Genomic DNA, 19,419 nt, shown 5'->3' on the forward strand with positions numbered 1-19,419 from the left:
AAATTTTGGAACCACAGTCCATTAGATCTACTCGAACTTGACAAACACCAGCCCATCCGAAAGATTATGTCTTTCAATTGCCACCTTCGCTCTATCCCCCACAGTTTGTCGCTCCAACGGCTCCTTCAGGTACTCTATATCCACTTTCAAATTTTGTTCATTATGATAAATTTTCTCTTTGACATTTAGCTTTCTTGACGGCCATCAATTCTATCGATGAATCTAAGTATTTTTCACAAGCCATTAAAAATCTAAAGCGGTGTGAGGCTATGGCAGCAGAGATTGCAGCATTAGAAAAAAATCAGATATGGACTTTTGTTGATTTACCATCTAGGAAGAGAGCCATTGATTCAAAATGGGTGTATCATATCAAGTACAAGATAGATGGGTCAATTGATTACTATAAAGTATGGCTGATTGCTAAGGGTTATACTCAAGTTGAATGTCTTGATTACTATGAGACATTTGCACATGTGGCCAAATTAGTCACTATGCATTGTTTGTTGGCAGTAGCAGCTATACGTAAATAAAAACTGTACCAACTGGATGTCAATAATGTCTTCTTGGAAGGTGATTTGTATGAAGAGATTTTCATGCATATTCCTCAATATTTTACACACCCAAGTGATACACCAGTTTGCAAATTGAACAAGTCTTTGTATGGACTCAAACAAGTATTTCGTAATTGGTTTGAAAAATTCACCTCCTCTATTATCCAGTTCAATTTTAAACAATCCAAGGCCGATTATTCCTTGTTCACTCATGCTCAAGGTGAGAGTATAGTCCTCATCTTAATCTATGTGGATGATATCATTCTTGCCCAAAATGATTCCATCCGTATTTCTTCTGTCAAGACTTATCTGTACTCATAGTTTCATATCGAAGATCTATGCCCATTAAAATATTTTTTAAGAATTGAAATTGCTAGATTGTCAGATGGCATTGTGCTCAATCAAAGAAAATATGCAGATAACATTCTCTCTGAGACAGGCATGCTAGGAGCCAAGCCGTGTGCATTTCCAATGGAACAATATCATTTTTTATCTAGTGTCATTAGTCCAAAGGTGGCGATCCTTTTGTATACAGGCACTTAGTTGGCAGGCTAATCTACTTGACAATTACTTATTTAGACCTATGTTATTCAGTCCATATTCTCAGTCAATTCATGCATGATCCCCTTCAGGCACACCTTGATGTTGTCATGTGGGTTTTTTGCTATCTCAAAATAACAATGAGACAAGATATATTTCTTCCTACATCTAGTAAATTATCTTTCGTCGCTTATTGTGACTTTGATTAAGTGAGTTGCCCCACTACCTATCACTCCACCACTGACTATTTTACCATGCTTGAGCATTCTCTATTTTTCTGAAAAACTAAGATGCAAACTATAGTCTCATGTTCTTCCACTAAAGCCGAATATAGAGCTCTCCTACTACTAGTAAGCTTCTTTGGCTTCGAGCTCTCCTTTCTGATTTACATGTTTCTGTTACGCATCCCATATAGCTTCATTGTGACAACCAAGCAGCTCTCCGCATTACTTCCAATCTGATTTTCCATGAACGAACTAAGTATATTAAGATTGACTGTCATTTTATCCGTGAACGGATCCAATCCAATAAACTCATTACTCACTATATTTCTACCAAGCAACAACTAGTAAATATCTTTACCAAAGCACTTGGAAAAGATCAGTTTCATCATTTCTTATTCAAGTTAAGCATTCTTGATCTCTATGCTCTAACTTGAGGGAAAGTGACGAAAATCATACCTTGATTCTCTCCATATCAAAATTAGACAAATATGGACAACTACGATGAAGATCTCAATATCTAATTAAGTAAATATGAGCAGCTATAATGAAGATCATATATTGATTCTCTTAACATTATATTAGGCAAATATGGATAGCTATATAATCTTATATGGTGAAAATCATTCCTTAATTTTTTTGACCAACCATGCAATCAAATTTAGTAGATAGGACCAATCCCATGAGAATGAAACCATTCCTAATTTTACTAACTATGTACATATTTGTGAAGATTTTCATTATATGGATTATACCATTCCTTTGGTGTAAAGATATTGATTCCTTTGATGTAGAGATTTTGATCCCATAAGATATGTATATAAACATATTATCATAGGTAATGAAATCAAGTCTTTTGACTACAAATTCATTCTTCAATATTCTATCCATAAATTTCTTTCTTAACATCATAAAATCTTTTTACCGTCTAAACCTACAACCAACAATCCCCCACGACGAAAGTGTCCCTCATTGTTGCCTTCCTCAGGTCCTTAAACAACGAGAAACAAACCAACCCAACAGAAAAGACTCTGTTTTCCTTAAATGGTGGTCTTTGGCCGAATACTCTTAGCATACACTACTAGTGATTAATGGAAATGAGAAAAATTGCATGCACCATCGTCTGCCTTGATCATCATGTCTGTGGCTACTAAAGCTTCGGCCCCACCTGCCATGGCCACCTCCACCATTGGCATGGTGATCGAAGTATCGATCCTCTCGTTCTTCACTTTGTACGTGCAGTAGGCCTCACAAGGAGATAGAAAGAAAAAACACACTATTTACCTCATTTGTCGATTATCTTTTATCGTTCCTTTCTTTCTCCCCGATATATTTGTATTTAATGTGAGTTCTCGTGTATATTTATGAAACAAAAGAATTTAAGATTTTTTTTTGATAAAATTGAATTTTATACATACCAATCTAAAAGAATAATTTTGATTCGTAACTTCATCATATGATCTAGTTAGGGATGGTTGAGTCCAAACGAAACCAGTTATTAACCCTATGCTAAATAAGCCTTCTTCTTTGAGGTAACAAATTGGTGGTAACAAATTAGTGGTCACATTTTTTAGCAGTTTTGATACTAGAGGGTTCATGTGATTCTAAAAGTGAAGCAGAATTAATCAAAAAATTTGGTTTTAAAGGAAAAGTAGTCTTTCTCTAACCTAATAAGTTATGCAATTTGAATATTGAAGGCACCCCCTCAACCAGTAGAGCAGAGAAATTGAATTTCTTCCTTAAATATCTTTGTAGATATTGCAGAGTTGTATCAAAATAAATAAATAAATAAATAAAGGGCACATCCGTGGTTTCATGTTCAACTCGTGAAATTTTACGTATTGCATAGCTTGTTTTGACCTAATTGGTTGAGAAAAATCCCTTCATATCACCCATCTCCTCCATCGCAAGTTCACGTTAATGGATAGAAATCCAACATCTCATGGCTATGCGATGCTTGAATACATAATTATGCCTCGGTGGTTTGGGGGTCTATAACTTGAAAAAAAAAAAAAAGCAGCAAATAGGGGTACCTGTTACCCCCCTCTCCTCCTCCTTCCATCCATCTCCCAAAGAACCAGCTGATGGCCTCCTTTCTCTCTCGCAGATTAACCCATAAGCTCCTCCCCCGAGATCCTAAAAACCCTAACCTCAACTCCTTTACCGCCGTTCTCCAGCCCAACTCTCATCTCAGAACTCTCTGCAATGGTCTCACTCCCCTCCCCTTGGATTCTCCCAAATCTAATCCAAGCTTCCTCAAATCCTACCCGATTTCCCCCAGAAATCTCCAATCCCAATCCCTTTTCCGGCAAAGCCCCACAATCCCCAATCTTGGGCCCTACTCCTCACTCAGTTCCATAAACCCTCGCATTTATGTGCTCAAATCCCACTCAAACCTTTTCAAAATCGTAACTTTGGATCCACCCGGGGGTCCCAATCGCAAAACCCCCGCCAGGAACTTCTCCTCGAGCTCGCCGGAGAACTCCTCCGATGCCGGAGACACTTCCCGATCTACTGGATTCCAGCATCAGGAGATCACCGGTCCCACGGTGGAGCGCGACGTCTCCGCCCTCGCCAACGAGACCCGTCAGCTGCTCGACTCCCTGAGTAAGTCCATCTACCACCTCAGTACCACCCTCGCCGTCCTCGGCATCGGCCACCTGGGCCTCGGGGCTTGGATCGCCTACGCCGTGCGGCCCCCCGACGAGGTCTTGATCCAGGGTCTCATGGCCTTCGCCTTCCCCTTCTCGCTGGCTTTTCTCATGCGCCGGAGCCTTAAGCCAATCACTTTCTTCCGGAAGATGGAGGAGCAAGGCCGGCTTCAGATCCTCACCCTCACTCTCCAGGTATCGAAGAGCGTGAACCTCTTGTTCTTGAGGACTCGCGTCGTCTCGGTCTGTTGCATTCTAGGCATTTCAGCTGGGTCTTTGGTCACTCTCTGGTTACGGTGAGATAACTCTGTTCTGAGACTTCGTCGAGGTATCATGTCGTTCCTGGTGTGTTTTTTTTTTTTTTTTTTTTTTTTTTTTTTTTTTTTTTTTTTTTTTTTTTTTTTTTGCTTATTAATTCTGAGTTCGGTGTTCTAAATAGATGTTGCGGTGCTGATGGATCTTTTACAGTATAGAGTAGTGTAAATTTTGAGTAATACTTCTGCAGCATTTTGGTTTTTCATGTATCTAATCTTAAAGTTGACACTTTAAGGATCTCCATGTTTTTAGCAATTTACAGGATCATCAAAAAGCAGAAATAATTTCAGCATGCTTCTTCTTAATGTTTTGCTTGATCTTTGTATGCGATTAGAATTAGGCATGACGTTGTACAATTGGCTTCAGCAATGGTTGCATTGGTTTTTGTTTATTTCAATCACGATCTGAACTCATCAGCCCACTCTTTCTGGAATGTTTTCTTTTAAAAAAAGGTCTTTTTGTGATATTTTCTTTGCTTTGATGAATGATGATGTTATTCTTACTTTGCTATAACAACTATGTCTCCTTTTCCAGAATGCAACTCAGTAACCATCGCCACTGTGGTTCCTTTCATAACCTTAGTCAGCTGTTATGATACCTCGCAAGCATTAAACTCTCTACAACCATAACTTATTGGCATGCCAAATTTTCAAGAAAGTTGAACCATTGGCATAAGCTTATAGAGGATTCATATAAAGTTTATCCACCAAAGATGTTAACTTCAACCCATCTCTATGTTCATTTTCTATGCAACAATTGTTTGTTGAGAGAGTGGTAGCAACCCCACATTGAACAGTGATTATATACTCATGAGCCAATCCGCATAACAAACTTAAGCTTCTGGGTTGGACTTCAAAATGGTACCAGAGCCCATGATCCCTCTTGCTGCCAATCCTCCAAAATTGTCACTTCTGATCCACATTTCTTTAGGTTTCATCCCTCCTCGGGCCCTACACTTGAGAGGGGGTGTTGAGAGAGTGGCAGCAATCCCATATCAGATAGGGAAGGGATCTTAATAGTGCTTATATACTCATGGTCTATCCACCCAATAGCTTAAACTTTTGGACTGAACTTTAGCATGGTATCAAAAGCCAATGATTCCTCTTGCCGATTCCTTAACATGCTCACTTCTAGTTCACATGATAATAATCCCACATCGAATAGTGAAGGGGCCTTAGGAGTACTTATATGCTCATAGGCACATCCACCTAGTAGCTCAAGCTTTTCTATTGGACTTTAACATTGACTGATGATGTAGGTAACCTTTTAACCTACTCTTACCATTTACGATTGCTAGAAAGAAGTAGGTAATTTTGCCCCTGTTACAGATGAAAAGCCTACTTGATTATTTCCACTGGATTTTTTCAAGCTAGCCACTTCTTGTCCTGCTCAGGTGTGTTATAGTGTAAAAGAGAGAACACATTTCTCCTTTTGAATATGAACTATTTCTCCAATTCATGGGTTGCAAGTATTACACTGATCCAATATGCCAATTTTTAGAATTTCATCAAACAATTTCTCCATTTTGGTAATTTATCTAATGTTATGCTGTTTCCAGAAAAACCATTCATATCTCTTAAAATCCATAAATAATCTAGATATTTCCATTCTCCATCAACCATCATGTGTAGCAATACTGAAATTCTTTGGTATTGAGCCCTTTTTTTTTTCAAATTTAGAATAAGCTGGCACCTTGGGTGACTGCATTTACCCTAAAATTTAAGAGTATGTCAACAGCAGACGCCTTGATAAGACCTCTTGTATATGGCTTGATAACAACAGTGCCTCCAAAAGGCAGGAAAAAAAACTATAAAATTCACAAAAACAAGGATTCTTTTTTTGAATTCTATAGGAAAATCTCCAATAGATTCTTAACGGGATTGTACCAAAAAAAATTTCTGCATCCTGTTACAAGTTATTAAGTTCATTATTTGACTGTAGAAATCAACTGATAACACAAGCCACTGAGTAAAAATATGAAGCTCAGCACTAAGTTGGTGGTCTTCAGGTTCTCTTCTTGTCATATGCTCTCCGGCCAGCCATTATTCTGGTAAATTACCTTGGATAAACATTCCTTGATGGCAAAGAACAAAAGATACTTAGCAGCTACTGCATTTATGGATTGCTGTGAAGTTATTCTTTGCCAACAGCAGATGTCATTTGTAACTACAGTTGCCTTGCACAAGGTCAAGGTGTTCTGTAAGTATGAACAACTGAGTGCTATTTGTCCAACTTCTTTTGACAGTGCATCCACTTGGTCTTATCTCTAAAAGCAATTCTTATTGGTGAGAATGGTTTTAAGGACTAAGCTGTGTTGCCTTGTATACAGCATACCGCACCGACTGGATATGCTATTGGTGTGGGGGGCTTGGATTGGATGAATGAGCTGGTCTTTGGATTGGAGTAGAGCTAGATGAATGAGCTGGTCTTTGGATTGGAGTAGAAAGATGGAGAAGATTTGATGGTCCCCCTATATTGACACATAATATAGCTGTTGTGCCAACTACAACATCATACCATATATCAGTACGGCAGTGTACCGTACCAACCTGACCATGTGTAACATAATTGCACCACAAGATTATTAAAACCATTCCTTAGAGTATTTTTTTGTGTCTCATGAAGCTAAAAATTCAGCGGTTGAGAAAAAACAGCTCCATAGATTGGGCAGAAGCACTTTCATTTGGCAGTAGCTTGTTCTAAATGGGTCACTCCTCTGGTCCTGCAAATACTAGGAACTGGTGTTTGACCAGCTGTAGTTTCTATTAGATTTTGGGCCCTCCCAATTTGGGTGCAGAGATGAGACTTTTTGTCAACCAGATTGCTGTTTCTCTAGATGATACAACTTCCTCTCCAAATGGTCTTAGTACGCCAGCAAGTTCCTCAAGCCTCTCCTGCTTTAGCAGCTGTGCACATAGTTCAAGGAGGGACTCCAAAGCATTAGCTCTTTGCTGGATAATGTTCAAGTTGTCCCACTCTGCTTGTATGCTATCACCATTTTGAAGGGTAAGTGTGCTTGCTGATGAGGTCACTTCTGCAACCCCACCTGTCTCTTCCATGTCTGTTTTTGTTCTTTGCAAGAGAGGGACACTAGCTGGTCTTGCTGGGCCTGCTTCCTCTCCACTTCTTACTGATGTCTCACATTGTACATATATGTCATCTGCCTTCACTCCTTGTGAGTCCATAGCAGTAACTTCCACCTTCAAGGTGCTTATTAGAGTTCCATCAGTTTGGTCTGTTTGTTGCTTCTCTGTAGGCAAGCACCCGGTCTTTTCACTGGTTAGTTGATTGCCTTTAAATCTCTCTTGTTCTTCTGTACTCTTAACGATTAGGTTGCCATTATCCTGTCCTCTTTCGTCAGCATCAGTACTCATCCGTATCTTAGAACTGCTAGGATCAATTCTCTTAATCTCAATGTTATTTAGGTTACCAGCAGAGCAGAGATCTGCCGCGTCATTAATGGTCTTGCTTGATGAGCTTCCTTTATTCCTTCTTATTGGTTTAGCTACAGGTCCTGACTGTCTTGATGCATCATCTCCCACCGCACTGCAACTACTGGTGGTGCCAGCTTGTGGTTGACTGTTACCTTGGCTTCTTGCTCGTTTCTCTGGTGAACTGTTGTTGTTACTCTTTATTGGAAGGTAAATGGGAGAAGGATTACAGGATTCAGCAAGATATGGCTGCAAATAGGGGTCCCTTAATAGCTCTGCAGCCTGAACGTATGGAACCATAGACATAAGCATGTGTGGAAGTGTTTGAATTGCTTAAAATAAAGTAGGGCCACTGGAACTCACAGTAGGTCTATGTTCTGGGTGTTTCCTCAGCATGCATTTGATCAATCGCTTCCTGTCATTTATATGGCATTTGATCTCAATTGATACAGCTGTTTATGATGAATCAATAGTTGAAACCAACTACAGCAGTAGTTAGTGTTAGTAGAATTGATGCTGTATATCATTAATGAGATCATTTGCATGGCATCAATTTGTTCTTTGTAGAAAGGTTAACAATATATCAGATTTGAGATACTACGGAGGACAGCATACTCACAGTGAAGAAGAGTACAGAGTGGGCATCGGTGATATGGAGGATCTGTTTATTTTATTGATCAATCCTGCCATGTCCTGTCCAAATATTTTCATAATAAGGTGGGGTGTATTTGGTAAGATTAATTCTCATTTTACAATACTAGGAGATTTGCTTTGTCCACAGCCAAAGGATTCGACATTTAAAATGTATCTTGATGTACTTACTGGGGCTCGGAATGCTGGGCGATGTGCTGCAATCTCAAACATACAGCAACCTGAACTTTGTAATAACAGACAATACAAAAAAAAAAAAAAGAAGAATGTTGTTATTGATGCTTGCAGGTGCCCTTGCTTAAATTTGAAAGCTTGACGCTAAGTCTTACCAAGTGACCAAATATCTGATTTGTAGCCATAGGGTATGTCTGCTAGTATCTCTGGGCACATGTAGTTGGGAGTGCCTACAACCTACGGAAAGCGCAAAATATCATAAGATATCTGAAAGAGAACTAAATTAGAAGATCATTTTTGCCATGTGTGTAGCAAATATCATTTAATTTTTTATGGTGCAAAAGAGCAGCATGTTATGTCACAGAACAATGCATGTATGCTTCAATTATGTTGCTCTTTTGCTTGCAAAGATGATTTTTCCTTGGTTCTGTCCCTTCTAACTGACCAATATGATGTTGAGGATTTTTTTGGTTTGGACAACGGCAATTTTTTTTTAAATAAAAGAAGCTCAGAAGTTTCCTATCTTTGGTGATATAAGTTGATGTTGTAAACATCAAGATGATGATTCACGTTCTTTCGAGGAACCAGACTTGCAACTATTGGAACTGAGTTATTCAGTTGACTTCCAAGCTAATAGGTCACAGATATCATGTTGCAATCTTTTTCTTTCTTTCCTTAAATAGAAAAAGCAAAAAGGGAAAAGAAAGCAGCTTTTGACAGGAGAGAAGAAAACGAAAAGCCAATAACTTTTGGGAGGTCTGACAGACACGAATTTCTGCCCTTAGAACCCTATATTCCCTTCTAAGATTGAAATTATGCTATTGCTCCTCCTTTGGTTTAGCCATCTCCTTCCATTTATCCCGGGATCTTTGGAGGAGATGCAGGAAAATTTACTCATTCATATCACCATATATTAAAGAATTATAATTGCTGTGCATGGTTGCATCCAGCAAGTTTCTAATGGCAATAGTGAAGAAGATAATCTTGTCAATCTTTGTTTTGTATATCGTACATTCAAATTGATTACCAGACCAGAAGTCTTGTCTTTTATTTCTTTCCAAGCGGTGATAACCATGGCTGAACTTTCAAGCTCATGAACAAAATTAGGAAGAGTCTCAAACATGTTAGTGTGATTTTGCTAGCTCTTACAATTGTCTTTGTTTGTGTTCAATATAAGCATGCTTGCAAGCATCCATGTAACAGAACACTTGAATGAATTGTATATCTGTTTCAGGTTGGCATATCAGGCATCTTTATACCTTTAGAACAAACTATGATGTACTTACTGAACTTAAAGCAAGTGATTTAGTATTCTGTACCGAAGAAGCAAGATCTTCCGAATTGAGCAATTTTGCGAGTCCAAAATCACCTGCAGTCATCCGGCAAACCGCTTAAGAAAAGATAAAGGCTAAGGAGCCATTTATTCTCTTTTGATGCCTAGTATATTCTACCATGTAGTATGAGCACATGCTATTCTGCACATTGTGTATATTCTTTCATATTAGAATGTCAATCCATTTTGCAGAACTTCGAGAGCAAACTATATAAAATTAGTGATATGCTATTAATAGGTTTTATGAACTACCATGTTATTTTAGAACTTGCTGATATGAGTACCCAGAGGGCCCAAACAGTTTTAGGGATACAATCCTTCTGTAATATTGCGAGACAGTAGCATGCAATATTTGCAGTATGTGATAAACAACTCAGATTGGTATTGTAGCATTAGCAGGAGTTTATCTCATCTTACCTAGCCGTATGTCATCATCCTTTGTTAGGAATATGTTAGAACACTGAAATCAAATGCAAATGGGTTATGCTCTAAAGCATCCGTAATTGCCATTAAAATAGTCCTACATAACAATTTTTAAGGAAGAAAGTTGAGCTGCCAGTTTTAGTCCTTGGAATTAAAGCAGTAGATGGTCGTACCTTAAGATCCCTATGGAGAACACGGTTGGAATGCAGGTAATCGACGGCCAAAAGCAATTGGGTCAGCCACTTGCATACTCTCTGTTCATCAGGAAAAAGGTGGAGAGGAAGAAGAATTAAAAAAGTTGATGCGTGAAAAGTTAAACAGCACTTGGGTGATCTTTGTTATAGGCAAGACACATCTTCCTTACCTCCTCTGAGAACAACACTCCTCTGGCCTTTTTTATCCTCTCAGCCCTGTTTCACACTCAAGGTCAGAATGGAAGAGAAGAAAGCGAATGATACCAGGAGAAGGTGAAACCTTATTACATACATATCACCCCCTTCACAATAACCAGTGACAATACAAACAGAACTTCCCTGCAAAACGAAGACAAAGTTACCTCCAACTTGAATGAAAAAAAAAATGGTCAAGTTTTATAGCATGGATAACAATGATAGAAATTTCTGTCACTTGAGAACCCATTCATAATGGTTTTGCTATATTTTGCTCAGAAACAGGAGTATTAGTTACTAAACCGATGTTACATTTTTTTTCAAAGTCTCTAAGAGTAGCATATTTTTATTTTCCCCACCTTTGCCTTTTTTTTTTTTTTTTAGCAGCTGCTCTCTAGGTGAGCAATCTATGATTCCATTACATGCAGCCTATCTGGTTAAAAGGATGGTTGGGACAATACGATGTGCATTCATTTCAATCGAAGATCTGTTTGGATGCCAGAAGTCAAGGTTCACTAATACATTGTACACCAGAGGAGAGTATGAAGCCAAGAACAAACTGTTAATTTATATATGTATGTATGTATATGCATGTCAAAATGAGTATAATATTAAAAATAATATATGTTGGTTATTGTTCAATAGTTAGCAATAGTAAAAGAAATGTGATAATTATGCACAAATCACACTATTAATTGGATGCATTCAAATTATTGGCAGCCATGCTCATGAGAAACCATTCTATCTGCTCATGTACATGACACCTAAGAAATATTTGGCGTGAGCAATGCAACACACATCAAAGTTATGTGCTGCGGTGTATGGCCGTAGATTAGGATCTCAATTTCTCACATGTCAAAACATATTAAATTCTACCCATTCATAATGAAGATACAAAAGACAGGATTGTCTCTCTCAAAATTAATGACAAAAATAGATGTACCCTCCCCGCGTCTACCCCCCCTCCTCTCCCTCGTTGCTCAAAAGATCCCCATCCCAAAGTTGGATAATTGATCTTAGCGTGAGGTGTAGAATCGCTACATACTAGTTTCAAGATCAAAGATACACATGTTACCTTAAGTTGTTTAATAATAAAGTGCTTATACCTGTTCGATCAAAAAAAATTGCTACCACCTCATAGCCCAACAAGCGGGCACAAATCTCCTGAGGTGAGAGGTAGAACAACCATCATGTAACCACAAACTGCCACGAGAGACGCTACACGATGAATTCATTTTTTATGCACATTCCGGGAACCTATGGCATCGTTACTCTTTCCCAAAATCCTTATCAGAGGGTGCGCGGCGGTGTGTTGGATTTTTTTTTTTTTCGGGGGGGTGAGGGGGAGAGGGGGGTAAAAGTGTGCCGGAGTGTTTGGAAGGGCGATGGCAAACTCTACCTTGTCCACCCAGCCGTCTCTGTAATCGACGATGTACGGATTACTCAGACTTGCCATGAGAGCCATCTGTGCCACAGATCACAAGAACACCTCCAATCGGTACACAACTCGCAAAGCATGACGAATCATCACGCGATTCGTAAAATCTGAACTAAGATTGGATTCGTAGTAAAGAATTGATTACCTCCTGATGAGCAGTACGTTGGAACTTCTCCGTCTGCTTCGCCAATCGTATCCTCTTTAGCACATACCTGCCATGCCAAAAGAATTCATCCATAGAAAGAAGGAAAAAGAAAAAAAAAAAAAAAAAAAGGAAACCACCAATCGAACGGCTGAGATGCAAAGAAGACGGAGATGGACGGCGTACTTCTTGCGCTCGGTCTTGTGGAGGACGAGAAAGGCGGCACCGAAGGAACCCCTCCCGATTTGCTCCACCACGTCGTACCACTCATCGCCTCCAGCTTCCATCTTGGACTCGTCCTCCTCCTCCTTCGATCCACCGGCTCTCCGACCCATCTTAAATACCAAGAGAAGGTAGAGGACACAGAGAGAGATAGAGAGGGAGGGAGGGAGGGAATTAAATGGCGATCATGCCGTTAGGAGTGGGGGGAGTAAAAGAGTGCGCAGAGGCATCAAAAACGCTCAGATGGATATCACGCGGGGAGAGGGAGATGGATTTGCTCGGCGAAGTGGTGGTAATAATGGCTTTGGGAAGCTTGGCGGGGAAGGGAATATTATTTTTTGAAAAATAAAATGGCAAGTTATTTAAAGGGAAAGGAAAGAGGAAGGCGAGAGGTGGGCGGAAAAGGTTGCTTGGCATTTGAGAGTGGGAGGAGGGAATGATGGCCGGAGGGGGCCGCCGCCGGGGGGTTGGTGTCCATCGGATGGGGGTGGGTGGGGGCCGGATGGAGTGGATCGACGGTGGAAAATTATTCCGGTCTCTTGTCTTTGTTCCATGTTGCTTTTTTTTTTTCTTTTTTTAAATGGGTGGGCGGTAATAGGCGTTGGGAGTCCCGGATAAGCGTTTCGGATGGAAATGGATTCGGCTTTAGAAGTGACATGAATTGATGTCATTATTACCATCTTCCAGCATGTTCATAACAAAAACATTTTTTTTTTTTTTTTTTTTTTTTTGGAGATAACGCGAATGCTAGTTCATGAGCCTCCACATATATTTCCTTTTATTATAATATTTTTAGTTTCAAAAAAAAAAATATTTCAAAATTACTATACAATTTCTATTTTGTCTAATTTTACAAAAGAAAAAAAAACAAAAAATGAAGTAGAAAGAAGAACATTATATCAAATGAAGGATATATTTATGAAAATATTTTTCAAATAAATTAATTTATAAAATTATAGCTAAGAATCAAATATTCATTTCACATGTCCTATCTTTATCATGAGCCGACTACATGAACATTCATGTTTTCCTTCTTTATTTTTATAAGTTTCAAATTAATGATACCTTCAACCCACTTTAGCATCACAACATGTACCTAAAAGCTATATCTTTGCTTTACCTGAATTTTAGCATGATTATTTGATGCTCAAGCTAAAAGCTATTCATACTTGAGTAAAAATTTAATCATAACTCATAAGTGACATAACTTTGACAGGAAACCTTATAATTCATAATTTGTTGCTAAGAGATCCAAAAGTTCCAGGGTAAATGGTTGAGGGAAAATAACAAATATAAAACAAAAGGTAGGAGAAACCACTTTAATGAGACTTTTTTATTTTTGGTAAAAAATTTGGTGATTGGTAAAGGGCAAAACTATAGAAGAAACAAACATATAAGGCTTTTGTATATTGTTAATTTCAGTTAATAGATCCAAAAATTCCTTGACAAATGGTCAAGGGAAGACAAGTAGTATAAAGACAAAACCAGCAGGAACAACTTGAAAAATAAGGCTTTTGTATGTTCTTAGTTTGCTGAACGGTTAAGAGGGAAAAAATAAAACCAAAAATAAGGGCTTTTGAAAAACCTCTTGGTGGCTTTTCATGGTTTGAGAGAAGTAGTAATATTCTCGACATATGCTTCACTAGTTGAAAGTACAGTCATCAAAACAACTCGAGATTAACAACTTTTATTGCTATTTGTTTTTTCGAATAGAGATTGATATGACTCAAATTCGGTGCCCATTAAAATTATGCTTGCCAACTCGATCGATCGATAGTCGAATGGCATATAACGTACAAAATCAACAGTCGAGCAAAACACCAAGCAAATAGCATGAATGATTATAACCGATACAATCTCAGCACGCTATATAAGAAAAAGCATGATGGCTCATTGAAAGATCAAGCAACTAGATCGTGATAAATCCTCACTCTCTTTTTTATATAAATTAGACTAGAGGACCCCATATATGAGTCTGTCAGCTCGCTCTCACCTCCTTACTCTTTTCAAATCTCTATATTCCTTTTGAAAACTCCACCTAACTTAATCATTGAAAGATCCCCCACCACATATATTCTGATGACCTCTACTCACTTCTCTTTGGTTGCAGGTTAGCTCTCATACTACACAGCCCCACTCCAATCGAGCCTAGTAGACCAATCTTTGTTTGCCAAATCATCAACTCCCTCAGATCAGATTTTACGCAGCAACAATTTCTTGTATACAATATTCCAGTGGCAGCTAAGCAAAATTATTGCATAAGATCGGAACAAAACTTGGGCTGCTCCTGGTCTGCGATTTGAGTGCAAATTAAGCTACGGATGATCATACGACCTGTTGGAATCACTCAACACTCATTCCAGCTGCCGACTTTAGCGTCCAAGTCAGCGTGTGATGCACCTCGGCAACCAACTCGATAGGGCTGGACTTGCATGTAGAAAATAGACTTAGCCATTGCCCAACTCCACAATAACTGGACCTAATCTAGCTCAAATATTTTGGAATAGATTCTGGACCTTACTCTTTTCTGAGTCCAGGGTTCGTGCAGGTTGTTTCAACTTCGATCTAATGCATCTATGCACCTGTTTGAGATTTTGCTTCCAAAGCAAAAGAAAATATTGGTCATCGCGAAATTGGCCTAGCTCTCCATCTGTTTCCCAGATAGGACGGAACATGGAAGGGATGGAGATGATAGATCCCATGTAATCAATCAATTACCAAAAGAACCTGAAAATTGGTATCCGAATATTTTTTGATCTTGATTGAACCCAACTTTGGCTGTTTGTAGTAGCACACAGGTACGCAAGCGTCCAGAGGAACAAGGAAAACTTAAATATCAAAGAAGACATTCATTGGATGGGAACATGTAGTAGGTGGTTTTTAGCATCAAATACCAGTGAGAGTGGAATAAAATCGTTCCACGGTATTTTCCCTCGTACAAACAAGGTTTAAATAGCATTTTGATGCCATTGAGATGGGCCACCACTGACGCAGTTGTTGATTGTGTAGCCGTTACAACCACCGAATTCTTCCTACAATACATTATATCAAATTTTTATTACAATCACAACTACTGTACCAATACTATAATAAAAAAGAATAATTGCTGCTGTCCCGATCACCAATTTATTTGATAATGCTGTGATAAAAAAATTATTTTCTGTTTCTGGTGGTACAACATATTTTGGAGTGATAATTGATGCAGACATTATACAATAAAAAAAGGTAATTGATGCAAACGTTTGAATTGTAGCAACTACAATTTCCCCCATTATTTTGTGTATTACATAATGAAGGGAACCCGAAGCCATTAAAGTTAAATCTTAAATTTTAAAATCTATGTGGTCTTTATCAAAAAAAATCTCTGTGGTCAAAAGCCTTTTCAAACTGTTATCATTTAGCAATCTAATGCGGTGCATGACACGCGAGTGGCCCAAGCGCCCGTCGTCACACAAATCGAAGCACCAGATCGTCTATCGAAGCGATTGCAGACTGAAAACCCGCGGCAGAGCGGCGCCTTATGCCGAGAATTTCTTTAGGTTTTTTATCATCACTATTTTTAACAATTTATTATAAAGGAAGCAGTCAAGTCGTGCAGTGATTGCTACAGATCGAATAAGAGCCATTATAATGATACAAGGCTGTCTCCAATAACTAAGGTTGCAAATAATTAGGTCAAATGGCAGCATGCTTGACCCCGATCCAACACGGTTTTATGTTTAGGTTTTGATCCTAGGTTCGGACCCAACCCATCCAACCTATAAGTTAATCAAGTCGGGTGATGTCCGGTGGAAAAAAATTTAGACTCAAATGATCCATCGGATCGAATTGAGATCAATCATGACTTTAAACTAGCATGAAATGTTCGGATTAAGTTCAGACTAAGCAAGATCGAGACTGCAGTTTTATCAAATATTTAGTTATTATTATATAACTAAAATAATAACAATTGATAATTAACTACAGAATTACTAAAATCTTTCAAACAAAACTGTAAAGTCAACTTAAATATGAATTTTTATTTAAAAGATTTTTTGATTTGATCCAAAAAAGTGAGCACTCTTAAAATACAACTTGCAAACTACTATTTAAAAAATAAGTATCTGCATACTTAAAATCTTACAAACAAAAATCCACCAATGAATGTTCAAATATAATCAAGTGAAGACGGATGAGGAGAGCTGCGATTATTAAGATGAACAAAGAGAAATTGATTTAAATGAAAAGACATTAGCTTGAAGAAAATTGGGTCTTAAATAATTTAGATTTCTCATTAGGTTGGAGCTCAGGTCAAGTCGAATCCATTTTTTATTGACTCAAATTAAACCCAGGTATTGCACAAGATGGTCTGTCAAAACAAATTGGAAAACACAAAAATCTAATAGTTTATAAGTAAATAATGACTTGGATAATATTACTACTATTTTTTCATTATAACATTGTTATATTGGTGTTATAAAATTTATAAATGAGCAAGATTCCTTTTTCTTTTTTGGGATATTTTTGTTACGGAGGGGGGCGGTGATGGTGTGATAAAATAATTTTAGTGGAGCATCTTTCACGATTTCTGAATCAATGGTTGTCCAATAAATAGAGGGACAACTAATTCAGCTTATTCATACTATATATAATTAATAACTACAGATCACAATAGACAGGGAAAGCAAGTTTTGGTCAATCAGGTTTCCGTTGACGATACATTCCAACAGAATAATGCAGTTCCCAAGACCACCATGATCAACGGAAAGTGCAGATGCACAACGATCAACTAATGCATCAATATTAATGTAATCCAATGCCCGAAATCGATGCATATGGTTAGATTTCTCATGATACAACTAGCATCTTATTACTTCATGATTGACCTTGAATAAAATTTTGTTGTTAAAAATTACTTTGAAAATGCTTGACACATGAAAAAAATGATTGTTGAGCATTTTGATTTAATTTTGGCATAAAAACATATACTATGCTGCCTTCCTCAAATTTCATAAATTGTTTGCATTGATAGACATGTAATGAGTATGGTTTTAAAAAATGTAAAAGTTTTATTTGTAAAGGTTTACTCACATGATGTGTCTAATAAATTATGTGACCATAATTTTGTTAGTTAATGATATGGTGCTTGAAATATAAATAATTCTAGAAGGATCTTTGATTGCAATAAACCGGCAAACAGTTTGCTTATGCTCGAGTTTCCCATATAAAATTCACTTCAAATGTGTGATGGAACATACATATATTCCATACATCAATGCTGGCCAAGATTTCAATAGAATTATCCCATTACAACAAACACCCACCAAAATCATTATTGATCATTATAATGATTATAACAGGAATTATTTGCTCCACAATATGTGATTTCAAATTTGTTGGCATTGAGTTTTTCTTTTCTTTTTTTTTTTTGGGGGGGGGTGTGGGTGTGGTAAATGAGTGCTGCTCATTAATATAGCTAAAAAATCAGAGATACAGACTATGTTTCTGCAAAACAGGCTTACAGCCCATAAATAGAATCGGGCAAAGTTACAGACACTAAGATCCCAAAATCTGATGCCATAACAGATAGAAACCATTGTACTCTAATATAGAGTAAAATAGAAAACAGCACTGAAAAATTTAAACAAAGCAGGGCACTGGAGTGTAGAGTGTTATATGTGAGAGCAAATACAGAGCAATCTTTTAAGTCACTGACTTTTATATCTAAAGAAGCAAAAGCAATGTGCTTAACTCCCAGGCATTGAGTTAGTGATCATTACAACAACTGTTCTAGCAGTTTTATAATGGAAAATACCCAAAACTTAGCAATGTTATTTTCCAACTCACCGTTCACTTAATAAAAATTATTAGTTTCTAGGACTCTATAGAGAACTAACAAAATAAATTTTTAAAAAATTATATTTCATTCAGAAAAGTAGTACAAATGCAAATAATGCCTATTAGATAATATTTTAATAGGTTGTTATAGTACAAAATAAACATTATAATGATTACCAGTATACTGATTATTATGTTTGTCCATTATTACATATATTGTGTAATGGGGATCAAAATCGTTCACCCCTAATCTCAAACTTGCGAGCTCTCCATACTGCATAGAAAATGAATTTTGATCTAATCATAACTTGTTCTTATCATATTTATAGGTAGCACAGAACATGAGACTTCACCATGTTCATAAGCAATTTAATCATATTTTGTTCTTATATTTATAGGTAGCAGACTACACCATGTTTACAAGCAATTTGTATTATGAAAGAACCTCTTATTCTTTTAAGAAAAAATTATTAAAGGAACATTGAACTTGACATTTGTTTATTAGCAGTTTATGTATCTTTTTTCCTCTTTCACTCCCTTCAAGAAAATGACAAAAACTAATTGGTTGTGCTTAACATATGACAAACCTTTTTTGAAAAGCTAGAATAGATGCATAACTACATTTTAGTTGCCTCATATTTTGCTATAGAATTATCTACACCCCACCTTCCACACCCCCCGCCCCCCACCAAAACCTTTCTTCTAGACAATAAAAGAAGGATCGTTACATGATTTGTTGTTTTTTTTCTTTTTTTTTGCATAAAATTATCCTATTGCTACCTTACGTAGTTCGTTTGGTCTATGAAAACATAATAGTTTATTTACTTACTATTACATCGGTTTTTGCTTGACAATATATTAACACGTACACGAATAATTTCTTATTTGTTTTGAACTTAATCCATATTGTACATGGATTCATGACATGGTAAGTTTCCTGATACTGCACACCAATTTAGTAGCATAAATAGATTATCAAATGTGCAAACAGTTCATCTTTTCGTACTGTCACACAAATTATTCAGACTTTCCTATATGCTCTTCTCACTAGGTTATCTCCTTGAGATTCCTGTGCAGCGTACAAAGGACTCTACTAGTTAAGGAAAGAAAGCTGTCGAGTA

General features: G+C 37.4%; 2 protein-coding genes across 5 annotated transcripts; one reads left to right on the forward strand and one right to left on the reverse strand.

The window, feature by feature from the left end:
• Positions 1–3,205: 3,205 nt before the first annotated feature.
• LOC105038923 (uncharacterized) lies at positions 3,206–11,302 on the forward strand. Of its 3 annotated transcripts, none has more exons than XM_010914849.4 (2): positions 3,206–4,291; positions 11,067–11,302. In XM_010914849.4, exon 1 carries the CDS (start codon positions 3,397–3,399, stop codon positions 4,261–4,263), a length of 867 nt encoding a protein of 288 aa, XP_010913151.1. In that variant the 5' UTR covers positions 3,206–3,396; the 3' UTR covers positions 4,264–4,291; positions 11,067–11,302. The 3 variants fall into 3 exon arrangements, with proteins under 3 accessions (XP_010913151.1, XP_073099170.1, XP_073099169.1); XM_073243069.1 differs by having other exon boundaries at positions 11,108–11,301; XM_073243068.1 differs by lacking the exon at positions 11,067–11,302 and adding an exon at positions 9,769–9,787.
• On the reverse strand, positions 6,860–12,988 carry LOC105038922 (serine/threonine-protein kinase Nek6). 2 transcript variants are annotated; one of them, XM_019848619.3, is made up of 13 exons: positions 12,446–12,988; positions 12,263–12,329; positions 12,079–12,144; positions 10,777–10,823; positions 10,655–10,700; positions 10,464–10,544; positions 10,285–10,327; positions 9,821–9,903; positions 8,690–8,771; positions 8,532–8,581; positions 8,329–8,402; positions 8,073–8,124; positions 6,860–7,991 (listed from the first exon to the last, which is right to left on the reverse strand). In XM_019848619.3, the coding sequence occupies exons 1-13, from the start codon at positions 12,592–12,594 to the stop codon at positions 7,044–7,046; spliced, it is 1,788 nt and encodes a 595-aa protein (XP_019704178.1). In that variant the 5' UTR covers positions 12,595–12,988; the 3' UTR covers positions 6,860–7,043. The 2 variants fall into 2 exon arrangements, with proteins under 2 accessions (XP_019704178.1, XP_010913149.1); XM_010914847.4 differs by having other exon boundaries at positions 9,854–9,903; positions 12,446–12,985.
• Between the last annotated feature and the right edge of the window lie 6,431 nt (positions 12,989–19,419).

The sequence above is a fragment of the Elaeis guineensis genome, chromosome 1 (assembly GCF_000442705.2).
Source record: "Elaeis guineensis isolate ETL-2024a chromosome 1, EG11, whole genome shotgun sequence".
NCBI classification, from domain to species: domain Eukaryota; kingdom Viridiplantae; phylum Streptophyta; class Magnoliopsida; order Arecales; family Arecaceae; genus Elaeis; species Elaeis guineensis.

What these genes read in the sequence shown, in the direction of transcription:
- LOC105038923 (XM_010914849.4), top strand. Translation starts at nt 3,397, where the DNA reads ATGGCCTCCTTTCTCTCTCGCAGATTAACCCATAAGCTCCTCCCCCGA.
- LOC105038922 (XM_019848619.3), bottom strand. Translation starts at nt 12,594, where the DNA reads ATGGGTCGGAGAGCCGGTGGATCGAAGGAGGAGGAGGACGAGTCCAAG. An exon ending in GAGACGGCTGGGTGGACAAG is followed by an intron (nt 10,824 to 12,078) that starts GTAGAGTTTGCC and finishes TTCGTTTTGCAG; the next exon opens with GGAAGTTCTGTTTGTATTGT. An exon ending in TTCTCCATAGGGATCTTAAG is followed by an intron (nt 10,328 to 10,463) that starts GTACGACCATCT and finishes ATTTGATTTCAG; the next exon opens with TGTTCTAACATATTCCTAAC.